Genomic DNA, 13,884 nt, shown 5'->3' on the forward strand with positions numbered 1-13,884 from the left:
ACGCCGTACTATGTTGAGATTGGGGAGCTAGGCACGTGGATAATGTAATATAGGCGAAACTATAGGTGTAATAATAATAATCCTTATACTTTTGCCTACTGAAACGATGATGATAATAATATATACGCGTTATACAGTTTATAAAACGTTATACCTCAGGGCTCACACTTAACATTGTTACACAATTATGGATTATGAACACTGTTTTTCCTGTTTTCGATTAATTACCACGTACCTAACTAATATGACATGCAACAACATTTTGCGCGATTCCTTCAAGTAAAATGTGACATATATACAATTTGTTTAGTCGACTACTATAATAAATGTTACGAGTAGATTTGGGATGCAACATGTACCTACATCATAAACATAATGTACATTTATACCTATATGACTAAAAATATATGTTATATTATATTAAAATATATTAGCATCCTTTCCTATAGGTAAATGCGTGCAGGTCTGTACCAGGGTAACGGAATGCTGCGTATTGGCATAAGCGATTTTTAATTGTCCACCACCGTCGTCCACAAAGTCATAAGTAGTAATAATCATAATAGTATATATATATATATAAACACCAATACCTCGCCCATGTGATGCAGACCCATTGGAATGTCCCACGACGAGTGTTGAGTGTGAGTAGTATAAGTAGTATATATTATTATGGTGTATACAGACAGCCGCCACTGCAGCGGCCGCTCGGTGGTGAGTCATAACATAAGATATGTCGGCGGCAGCATCGGTGTACATTATATACAACTCGACTCGAAAGTAGGATGGTAAAGTGATGCAGTCGAAGAGGAGAGTATAATATTATAGAGGTAGTCAAAATTCTAAAAACCCAAACAATGGTTTCAAAACACTAAACTTGTATATTGTATACATAGCCATTAATTACGACGAGTTATAGAACTATACAGTTTACGTGGAAGACCCTCAAATGTACAAAATGGCTTATAGTGGTTTTTCCAAAAGTTTAGTTATGAGAAGAATTCTATCAGAGCGGAATAATAAATAACTGTGAGGCAGCCATGGTTGAAATATACAGGTTATTGCATATCGACTCGGATTGTTATCATCAGAAACAAAATGGCTGCGTAAAGGGATATCACAGTTATACATTTTTCGTATCATCAAAAATACGCTGACAATAGCTAACAAATTTAAAACCCCGCGCATATATTCTTGATCATTATTGGCTCCTTTTACGCTGCCATTTTTATTTTTATCATCAAATATTTGATTGAAAAGGGGTATATATGCGATAACCTTGCATATTTCAACCATGGAGGCAGCCACCATCATGAAAAGATTTGGTTGATTTGAATAAAAAAACCCTATACTTTAATTGCTTTTAGGCAGACCAACTCTATGTGAGTGGAGAAAAGAAGATTTGGATGGAAGGTTGTTACACCAAGGTCACGTATAATATCGAACTCAGATAAATATGTATCGTCGATGGAGTCATCAAAATGTTCTGTAAAACTAATCCTGTTAAAATGTTGAGACATTCCTACTAGGCTCTTAAAAGTAAATCATAATCATATTAACAATCTATTCAAATCTTCTTGTAATACAGTTATTTACGCTTGGAATTGAATAATAGTGTTTAAGATCATCAGCAAAGAGTTAAAAAGTACAACAATTAAAACAACTATCGATTATTGATATCAATTAAAAATAATAATTATATTTGCTGTAATAATGCTGTGGAAAGAACAGTGGTGTCACAATATTGTTGTCATATCTTCTCTTATCTGAAGAAAAAGATCCTGCATTCGCCACTGACCTACGCAAAATGCGCACACTGATTTTGTACAATAAAAAAAGACAATGAAAAAAGTAGTAATAATATAGCTGTATAATTGCAGCGCACGTCGTTTCCACTGGGAAACGTGTGTCAGTCGACCGAGAGAGAGTCATTAATAATAGAGCTCTAAACGTGTAATTCTGGTGCCGTGTATTATACATGTATATAATATAAAATAAATGGTATACGTCTTAATTAAATGTCAACGTTGGAAATAGGTTTACTTGGACCTCTTTTTAATCGGTTTCCACGACGCGTCGTTCCATATCGAGATATAATATTATTATTTTGCCTCATATTGAATATTCCCAGATATATTATTATAATATAACGCGGCATATTTTTAGAAACAGGGCTTTGTTCGACCCGAACGGTCGTTGAATATCTCACAGGACTACCAGTGTTTACCTAACGATGTAGCTACTCGTATATCTGGTGTGCATTGTCGCTTATATATATATATAAGTGTGCAGCAGCGTTGTTATAATGTTACGTGCTGCACCATCACTAGTGGCGGCAGAGACAATTAAAACGATCAAAAAACCGTTTCACCCCCCCCCCCCCCCCACGCCAACGCCTGGGCTAACCCATAGCCTATTACACTTAAGGATAGCCGTATAGGTTAGGTACAGCTGTATGTAGGTATTCGGTAGTAAATACGATTTTGGTTTGGTTTTATTATTATTATTTTATTTTTTAATTTACTCCCGAGAAACCGGTTGTTTATGCGGTGTATACGCGTATATACGTATATCCGACGGGGTTGTGCCGCGGATAACGACGACGTCGGCGATAATAAAATATTAGAATTATTATTAAACCCTCGTCGGGCGTCTTCCACCTGCAGAGGAGGAGATGTGACGCTCGGGCCGAGACAGGTGCTCCGTAGTAAATAGGTACATAATAATATTATTATGTATACATGTATATACGTAAATATATATATATACATAGAGAGAGTTCTTCTCCGGGACCACCACCAAACACGTGCCACCGCCCCCCTCACCATCACAACCCCGCACAGCGAACAGCCCAATCGACGGATCCTTCTCTGCGTGCCGCGGCTTCGTTTTACTGAACCGTATTAATTTATCCGTATATCTTAAGACACAGGCAAAGGTATACAGACAATAATACAGAAAAAAAAATATATATATACGTATAATAGTATATAATATTATGAATTATTATCGTGTAATATTTTACCCTTATTGTAGCCGGAGCGAATTCAGAATTTTACTGCAGACAACGAAACGCGTACAGATATAATATTATATGTTATAACTTATAACTTGTAATCAATAACACTATCAGACATTTATACATGCATACCTGTTATAACATAATATTATACATTATATTGGGTGTAATAATTGGAAGAATAATAATTGTTGTACGTTAATCTATTGAATACAGCATTACCTGAGGCGGCCATATTGCGGCGTGAACAGAAAAATGACGCGCTTCGGCGGTGGTGAAGAGGGAGTAGGTACATCGAATCATCGAATAATATTATTATATTATATTATTTATATAATATAATATATAATACAGTGTTAGCCACCGTGTTTATCCAGTTTTCTTGTGATGGCTTTATCGGAAAATACAGTGGATTTCCTTGTATGGTAATCAAATACCTAGCATAGTGTGCATGGCCCGTCATATTATTATAACCGCGTATTCGCGCGTGTAGATATACTATAATGATTGGTCACCCAACAAAAAACTGTTGGTAAATCGCCAAAGAATCCGCGAAACTTATAATGATTGCGAATTGGCAATGTGATCTGATGTTTATTATACGACGGCTATAATTGTACGCAGAACAGCTTAATTTGCATGAAGTGTTACGATCGTTTTTAAAGAAAAAAATACATATTTTAGGTTCTCCATAATGACGCATGTAATTTTATGATTAATTTATGGCAACATAATATAATGCAAATAATTTATAATTATATTTTATTATGACACGACTGATTATCCTGCTGCAGTTGGTGCAAATTTGCCGAGAGATAACTGTAATGGAAGCTCACATTCTATAGGTACGAATTGCATGAGAAACAAACGATCAAAAATATAAAAGGTTAATAATTAATACATTATACATTAGTATATAATATTATATTTTATAAATCAGCTAATTAAAAATACGTTATCGCGTGATGTACGAAGTACAGACAAGTATTATTATAATTATAAGTATAGACTATAGAGAAAAGGGTTTCTGCGGAATATGTAGGCAGGTAATAACCAATAAATACCTATACTACATAATGTTAACTATATTATTATAAGCTTGTGGTGTTGGTGGAAAACGTTAAAATTATTAGTTCTTAACCCCACAATAATGAACTGGCGTATTTATTAGATTTTGTTTTTGTAATCAAGTAAAAATCATAGTCATGTACACAGTTATTATAGATAAATCAAAATACATTTATTAATATAATAACATATTTATGAAAATTATGTATTTTTACGTCCATTATTGATTATTAAGCTGATAATATCACGAAAATCATACATTAAAAACTCCGTTGCTAACTCCTTGTTAATTGTTATATTATATTATATCTTACTAGTTATTTTATCCCACTTTAGTTATACTATTGTTTGCTATTCATAATTCATACGAACAGCCAATTATATACCTACTATAAGAAATGTTTACGTGTCATAATTCTAAATAAATATCTAATCACCATAATCGCATACTAAGATATTATAATGCTTCATGTCTCATGCGGTATTATGATATATTGATAAACGATATTACTAAACCTGCCTAAATATAATAAAAATTATAAAATTATTTAAGGTAAATCAATTTTGTCCAATCCGTATATGTGTTCAAAATAGAAATAATTCATACGTATTGTAAGACGTTATCAAATTATAAGCTTCAGCTTACAAGGCATAAAGTAGAATTATGAATCTGTATCATTATAATATTATACACAATACATAATATACGACATACTACATAGAACGTTATTTCATTGTGTTTAATAATAAAACTTATAAGTTCGACTCGTGCACTGAAAATGAACGAATTAAATAATAATAAATATCAGGATAACTGTACAATATATACACTGCGCATTATATAATAAACATACATTTCAAAAGGAGGATAGTCAAAAAAAAAAATAATAAAAAAATAATAAAAGATAAAAAGGAACATTTACTTGAGAGGTATACTTTATAGAAAAAAAAAAAAGAAGACATAATAATATATTCATGCATACAGCTTAACATTGAACTATTTTGTTCGTATATTAAAAACGAATTCGATGTGAACACTTCAAGGACCTGGAAGTGTTGCGACGACGACCGTGACCAAATAGAACCGACCTTTTGGACTTTGTTGGTGGTAATAATCCTCCTTTGTTGGTACTGTGGCACCGTGCGGTCGTTAGATTTGTACCGTTAACCCGTGTTGTGTGTACCTCTATCCCCCCTCCAAACCCCCAACCACTGTGTACTTGCGAGTCCCCTTTTTAGCGATTATTTTATTATACATATATATTTATGCCACCACGGCAGAACATTACGCCACATTAAATATTCGCCTGTTATGAACAGCCTCGGGGCCTGTAATGATCTCCTCTTCTTCTACATACAAGTTACAACGGTGGCGAGACAACGAAGCTAAGAAAGAAATAATACGAGCGAGAGAGAAAAATCGACCAGTATATATATAGTATAATATGTACAATGTCTCGGGGAAAGTCGTGCTGGCGCGTCAGCGTGTTTAAATAGGTGAATACACATATATATACATACAGTCATAGCTGGAAGCCGAACCGCCGCTGCAGTTGTCAATACATATTTTATGTGTACATATGTATAATATGTCCTATAATATCTCTATGATTTCACCGAGCGAATCGAAAATAAAAACAGGCTTTTTAAACTGTACATGACCTCGGCCGGAGCGCTAATTACCACCACCCTCCCCTGTGATAGTATATATGCTTAACCTATATTCCTATAGGGTATATTTAACACTATGTCTACAGTCGTGTATATGAGGACCCTGCGCAGTATTGTGGTGTCCGATTCCCACGAGACAACAAAACCCTTTTCGACCAATGTGCATTTTTTATTTTACTTCTCGCCTTCGACGGTTGACAGGTGTACGCACATCTATTCTCGTCAGTTTGCAGTAGGTACACGACAAGGAGCATCTGTCGCGCATGTGTCCGCGGACAGCAACCACCCGGGGATATTGTTCAATATTTTTTTTTTTTAAACCCGTAATCGTATCCGACGGAATAGCGTTGTTTACAACATAATAGTATTAATATATAATATAATCTTATCGTGTAATACTGTAACCTCTTGTAACAGTGTTGCGTTACGCACGTATACCCTTGCCTGGAAATGCGTTCGTCTTAGGGATGACTATGCTGCATCGTAATTTACACTTAATAACTTTATATGTTTTGTCACCACCCGTAATAACATATCTTTCTAATGCCAACATTGCATCGATCCTGCAGAGGACGCCTTAGACAACAGTAGATTATTATTCGGTATATAGGATCTATGTAATAATATTGTCGGGTACACGGCTTAGATCTACAGCCGTGGTCGGGAATAACGGAATACAAATAGTATATTCAACTATATATGACTGATGAATGATGGCGGTTGCGGCGGGGTAATGTGTAGTCGCATCGTTGAATCTGAAGAATCTGTTAAAAGCGATTAAAAGGGTATGGGCATATTTTACTAAGTGTATGTTAATTATATGATATTATTGTATGTATAATGTATGGCGTATAGGTAAGCTTAAATATTAGTTACATCGTTGGTGTGTAGTAGTTTTTATAGTAGTCCTATACGCGCGATTACCCGTAGTATAATGTCATTGAGTAAAGCACTAAAGCGTGCAGCGTATTAATATATTATATTGTATGCAGTCGGTATAATATACATTATGCAGACATGCAGTGTATAATGCACTTCCGATGGAAAGTCAACCAATTCACTCTTGCGGAACACAACCACCTTGGGCGTGTCGCGCGCGTTCTTGTAAATTTCTTCTCGTTCCAAACATATATTATAATATCAAAACGAATTAATTAGGAAACATTATCCACACGACAAGAGTTATGCAATTTTTCGCGAAAACAATCAGCACGACACGTATATAATATATTATGCATGGTAGGTTAATACATGCCAGAGTCAATAAATTTAAATCATTATAGATACGGACGATATAGTACCTATATAAGATTATAATATATAGATTATAAGTAGGTATTAAGTTTATGTTTATATATTATTTTATAGTATTACTATATCTATATTATTACATTGACAGCAGATCAATATGATATTTTTCCCCGATAGTCAATAGATAATGATAATTTGACAGCTTGATGATTTATTATTGTGACTATTATGTATATTGTATACATATTTATATCTAATTATATATAATATTATGTACAATAGTGAAGTAGTGGATGTCCACATTGCTATCGACGAACAACAGATTTATTATTCATTTGAAAAAATTAAAAATCTTCAAGGTTTTTAATTATATATTCAATATCTGATTAAAAACTTAAGTATAAGAAATGAATACATTTCAAATTTAATAGTTAATACACAAGGAAATAATAATAACAAAAATTTATTATAATATTTAACATTAATTATACAGAAATCTTTGTAAATATAATCCGTTTATAAAACGATACACGTGTGCAAGCGCTAATAGGATTGTTTTCAATGCATTATAAATACATTTTAATAAAATATGATATCTTTCATGATAGCTTCATCCTAAAATCTAATATTACAAACACTAAAATATGTAATGAATAATGAATGGTCTAAAAAATGAGCTTCCATTATGAATGAGTTCCCTAAAGTTGGCGGACAAATAATTTATGTATTTATCAACGAGGTATCGAATTTTTCATAATTAGTGATACTGGTGAAACTTAAGCCTGTTATAGGACTATTTTGTGTATAATTAGCATAGTAAAGTAGGTACCTAAGCCAAGTACTTAATCCCATTTGGCTTTTTATTCGTAGAACACTAATTGAAAAACTTGTACAGTTGAAAATCAATTATTTAGAACTATAGGACATATAGGTATTGGTAGTTATTATAATATATAGTGGAAATTAAATTGCTCGAAATTTCTCCGATCATTTTGCGGACCTAATTGAATCCCAGTATGATATAATATTATAATACATGAAATGTAGGTCTTATTAAAACAACGCCCTCATGGCCTCGTTTATAATTTGTCATCATGATCATGTCGATAGTGGTTCATTTAAATTATTCTTTATCGGCACGTATAGTGTACCACGTCAGGAAGATTGTGTCTCATGTAGTCATGATCATACATATTTTCCACGTGGTAGTTTTGCATGGTCATCACAATAATATAGTAATGTACCACACTACAACCTATACCCATGTACAATATTATGATACATTCTACATTTCTACAACTATTCAAGACGGCAGCGGCAAGAGGTCCGTTTAACGACCGCAATCGAGATAAAACGGTTGCAAACCATCTTAATGGGCTTTTAGTTTGTAGTAGGTTTTAATTGAATCGCGGTTGGTTAATGAACCCATTATAATGTATATTGAAATATAGTTATAGGTAACTAGGCATGCAGCCTGTTCACCGCGGAAGGTAACAGGCACCACATAACAATAAATGTGTTAATAATTGTAATAATGGTGTTCCGGCCACAATTGTCGTATAATTATATAAAAAAAAATGAAGAAACGAAGCGATCGAATAGAAGTACTTAATTATTTCAGTTTTGCGTCTTGGAAAATTTGCCAATTCGACCAATTACTGTGATGATATATATCATGGTGATACACTAATACTGATTACTGATATATGCATAATATAATAAATTAATATGCAATATAAGATATTAATATAAATGCCATATAATTTATATTATAGTTCTTGTATAGTCATATAGAGCTAACCTACACGGATATATACGCGCGACGAAGGTAGGTAGGTACTCGTGAGTCGTGGTACAGTTTCGTTTGCGCGTGATAATAATGAGTTGTCCGGCTTTACCCGAATCAATGATTTTTTACATCTCGGAAATTTGATCAAACCGCAACATAACCGATGTTGAAAGAAATTAAATTTTTTTTTAAGAATGTCATTGACCTGCCGCCGCCGACGTGCGTATACATCATATTATAGTATTGTGTGCAATGTGTGCGTACAATGCATGCGGGGAGAGAATAGTATTTAGGTACCAAACTACCAAATATACACACTGCTGCTGTAAAAACGTGCGCGAATTTTAAACCCGGGCTTAAAATAAATAAATATGTTCATCGTCTGACGACTGACGGCGACAAGTACCTACTCGCGAACTTGAGCACGCGATATATAAAATCACATTTATAAAAACGTGTTTATTATACCCGTTGTCCGGTCCCGGTGTGGTTATCGCCTCAAGGCATACAAATATATTATAATTATTATCTATACGATATATTATACGCACATACTCTATAACATAATAATATGAAAAAAAATCATATACGCAGCAATATCTCCCGAGTCCGTTTTGTGATGGTGGTTGTGGAGGGGAGGGCAAACGTTACCCGGGGCGACCTTGGGGAGGTGCGTGGTCCAGGGCCAAAGGGGTTGATCGGCGGCTGCTGCAGTGACGGAGAAGCTCATCGGAAAATTCCCGGGCGCCGGTGAACCGTGTGCGTGCCTCCTATAATATATTATAGTGACGGTCGGTGCAGCGGTGATGGTGGGGACGGCGGTGTCGGAGAGGGGAGGGCCGCCGCCGCCGCCGCCGCCGTAAATTGACGGGGCGGGCCGGAGCGGGTGAGAGGCACGCACAAACACGCAAATACACAGACAAACACACACACGCACACACATAATATATACATACATAGTACATACATATGAACGCAGCCGTCGGCACGGCGCGACGAGCAGCTACGCGGCTTCGGGATTTTTAATGGTTTGTCTGGGCAGCCGGATCAGTGTGTTGCCGCGAACTGGTTGCGTGAGGACGTTCGTTGTCGCCGGTCGTTCCGATTTTATATTTATTATTTTCGTCGAGTTTCCGCTGCCAACTTATTATAATATTATTTTTTTCTCGCCCATTGTGTGTGTGGTTCGCGCGCGTCCGCCGTCTCTCCGAGCCCGTTTTTCACGTGGTATTAAACATATATATTTTTTATTCGTACCGCCACAATACGTGCTGGGTGTTGTGGATTTTCGATCTTATTGTGCCGTGTGCGTGCGTACCTATGTGTTAGTGCGTTTAACACAAACTTCGCGAATATATTTCATAGGTATTGTGTAACCGACCCTGCGGTGTGCGATGCGCGTGTGCGTACGATAGACGTCCGTACTTGCGCTTATACAATCGTTGCTTTTTCGGGACCGGGTTTGATGTGCCGTGCCTCCAGCAATGTTCGGTTCCATCATCAATCGCTTTCAGACGTTCTCGCCGACCACGTCGCCGGTGACCTCGCCGAAGATGTCCCGACGCAAGTACAAGAGCCCAGCGCACCGGCGCAGTCTCAAGGACGAGTACAGGGACGTGCAGTCCGAGCCCGAGGACGCTTGTTGCGCAGGGACATCGTCAGCTACCGTCGGCTATCGCCGTGGCCTGATACTGCAACACAAATTATTACAGCAGGACGCCGGAAGTCCGTCGCCGTCGTCGTCGTCGTCATCGGCGAAAAAGAACCGCAGCAGGAAACAGTTGCTGTTGATAAAATCAAAGTCCACGGCCCGGTTGGACATATCCGCCCCAACGGCCGCTCCCATGCTCGGCAACTATCACCAAGGGTCAAAGTCCATGGGAAGGCTGGATGGTCTAAGACAGGTTCGTTTGTTCATGATTTCTATTCAATAGGTTTCGTTTTTATAACATATTTACGTACATTTTTTTTCATTATAAAAGAATATATTTACTATTTGTATAGGGTATAATATAAGTAACTTATATACAATAAGTAAAAGTTTTGTTAGAATAAGCAGATGTGTTATGCTTGAGCAAGAGGAATGTTCAGTAGGTAACAAATCTTTTTCAAAAAATTGTTCGTCATCGCCTACCTTTGGCAATACTTCAGGTGAAAACCGAAAACAACCCTTTATTGCACACATAATATCCAGCCTTTATTTCCGGTGTTTAATATAATATAACACTATGTATTATAATATAGTATATTATAGATACAGACAATGAGATAGTCAATTTCGATTCATCTATTTATCACGCGCGGTGCATTACGTAAGGCGGGCATATTATCAATTTGTTAGAGTCGCCGTCGTCATCGTTCCACGTGCGGTTTTCAATAATTGCGTCTTATGGGAGGTAGGAATACTTAGGTAGGAGAACGCGCGGTGCGTTGTTTACAGACTACCACTGTACCACTATAACTACTATAGTACTATATACGTAACATAAATGCCTACTGGGCACTGGCAAACGAAACGAAAGCTATAATTGACTTAAACGCGCGCGCAGCAGAGATTCAGCGATACAGATAATATTATTATGCGGATAATAGTTTTTATACATTTTGTCCAAACAACCGCCGCTGCGGCGTATCTATATTTTGAAAGTGTAACGAATATACCCGTTTTTGTATAATATGTGCGTGTTTATAACGCGGATTCGATCGACAATAACAATGACTATTGACACGAAAATTGGACGACAACCACGGTGGAGGCGCGTTACGCAATGGCAACGACTCGTCGCTCGACTCCAATCGTATAAATCATCTAGTTTTTGTACATTATAGTTGATATTAGGTATTAGATACAAGACCTTCTACGAATCGACTTTCGGTCGATGTCCAGTCTGCTGCAGTGTCTTCTGTCCAGCAGCTGCAGTTGTACTTATGTATCATAATATTATTTTTTATTTGCATATATTGACGAGATGTATATATTATAATAATTAATAAGTATACAGTTGTGATGACGTAAAATTATTATGTGCATTGTGCACGTTGTTGCTTTCGTGAACATTTTCCAGTGCCGTGTGCGAGGAGACCCTTCGTCGGAAACGGCCATGGTATTATATATAAATATTGTATAGTCACTACACCACATCGCTCGTTAGTCGTTAGGATATCGTTTGTTCTTCCAGTTACCGGTAATACACATATTACTATGTACGTGCGATCGGTGGGAATGGATTTTTTGTTATTATTATTATTACCACCATCGTTTTACTCGCGGGAAACAAAAGGTACCCCGAACGACCGCGACCGTCGCGGACCAGGGAAACATAATATTGTATATGTGCTCGCGCGTCAGGTAGAGAGAAGTTGGTTTTTTTTTTATTAATTTTTTACGTGAAGCAGTAAGAAAAAACACACGCATACACACACACGTACAACTTGTATTTTATATAGACGAAGACGTAATTTGTCTGCCGCGCGTTGTTTCTGTATAGTCAATCGACGTCGTCGTCGTCTGGTGCTGCTGCATCTTGGGTTGTCGTGTTGCTCTATACAGTGTATACAGTGAATACACACACACACACACACACACACACACACGTGACACGAGTGTGTTTTGAAACGGTGAAAAAAAATAATATGACATTCCATCTATACCCGATACCGCGCCCGAGGTAATTGGTCGGGTGTTAAAAATATTATTGTATACCTATAATATATATAATATACTTACGCCAGATTGTCGTGTATATCATTGACGAAAGAAAAAATTATAAAAAAAAACGAGTAAAATACCGTTTGATGATAACACGCGTCTCAAACTTACGTATTTCGCGCGTTATCGTCTGAGAAAGGTCGTCGAACGCCACCATAAAAATAAATATAATATGTATAGGTACACCTACAACTCTAGTAAGTTGCCGCAACAGTTTGTTGGCAACGACTACGTCATGTTCATTGCTGCACTATCGCCGTTGAAAGATGTATTCCCGCAGTATACAATGTACATGCACAAACGACCCACGTCGCCGTACCCTTAAATCAGTGGCGATAGCGAATTTTATTGCTACCACGCCGTCGTAAATATGTTATATTGCTCAATAAGGTAACCCCCCCCCCCCCCAGTCAACCGATCGTTAATTGTACCGAGACCGCATTCAGAGCAATAATAAACCTGCAAGTGCCCGTAATAACGTTGTACAGTGCTACTCTCGAAATTTAACGTATATACCGAAAAATGACATCAAACGTAAACGACCAGCAGTAACTTGAATATAAAACGGATGATCGAAAATCGAGAATCTGGACTTATCGACCAGAGTAGCTAGATATCACGAGCACGTTTTAATAACAACGACGATATATTATACTGTGAATGCATACCTAATGAGTTATGAGTATAGCAAAATCGAAGTTTATTACATGTGTAATAAATATATAAATACGCGCCTCGAGAGGACGACACGCGAGATGTTATTATCTCCGTCTCTCACTCGCATACGTGGAACGTCATAGTAAAAACGAGTTCACCGAGATCTGTCGTAAATGATTGGAAAGTGATTTTGTAGATAAAACACATATTATAAAAATGAACAAAAATTGTATTTTTGAGGGTGTTCATATTATTTCTTGAAATTTCTATTAGTTGATAGCAGCACTTATAATGTATCTCAGCTTAAAACTATAAGAACAATATTTAATAGGCACTAATAAATAAAACTTGAAGGTATATACTATATACTATTAACAAAGTAATATAATATATTGATTGTGGTTTTTAGCTACTATATACTGTATACTATTAACTCGGTAATATAATATATTGATTGTGGTTTTTAGCTCTATATAATACATTTTTAATAATTAACGACATTGTACATCTTGTAATGTGTTCTGGTATAAAAGTTATTTTTCAACAATTCGCATAAAATAAAACCATTGCAACGACATTTCTTTTAATTACCCATCGATATTTTAATCGTACCGCGAAAAGATTAAAATAAATTATTATTTCGTGTTTACGACCAATTGTTTGGTTTAAGTTATATCTACATGAAACATTTAGAGAATATCATTAATTTTCATACGCGTTGCA

General features: G+C 36.2%; 1 protein-coding gene across 3 annotated transcripts in view; it reads left to right on the forward strand.

The window, feature by feature from the left end:
* Nucleotides 1–13,884, forward strand: part of LOC132940078 (rho GTPase-activating protein 20-like) — a 214,959-nt gene that overhangs the window by 95,757 nt on the left and 105,318 nt on the right. The window contains exon 1 of one of the 3 annotated variants that reach the window (XM_061007492.1): nucleotides 9,841–10,699. The exons of the other annotated variants lie outside the window; for them this stretch is intronic. Within the exon in view, the coding sequence (XP_060863475.1) occupies nucleotides 10,280–10,699 (420 nt within the window). The 5' untranslated portion in view covers nucleotides 9,841–10,279. Of the gene's footprint in view, nucleotides 1–9,840; nucleotides 10,700–13,884 lie in introns of those variants that run through there. 3 annotated transcript variants of the gene reach the window in all.

This window comes from Metopolophium dirhodum, chromosome 3 (genome assembly GCF_019925205.1).
Source record: "Metopolophium dirhodum isolate CAU chromosome 3, ASM1992520v1, whole genome shotgun sequence".
Classification (NCBI taxonomy): Eukaryota; Metazoa; Arthropoda; class Insecta; order Hemiptera; family Aphididae; genus Metopolophium; species Metopolophium dirhodum.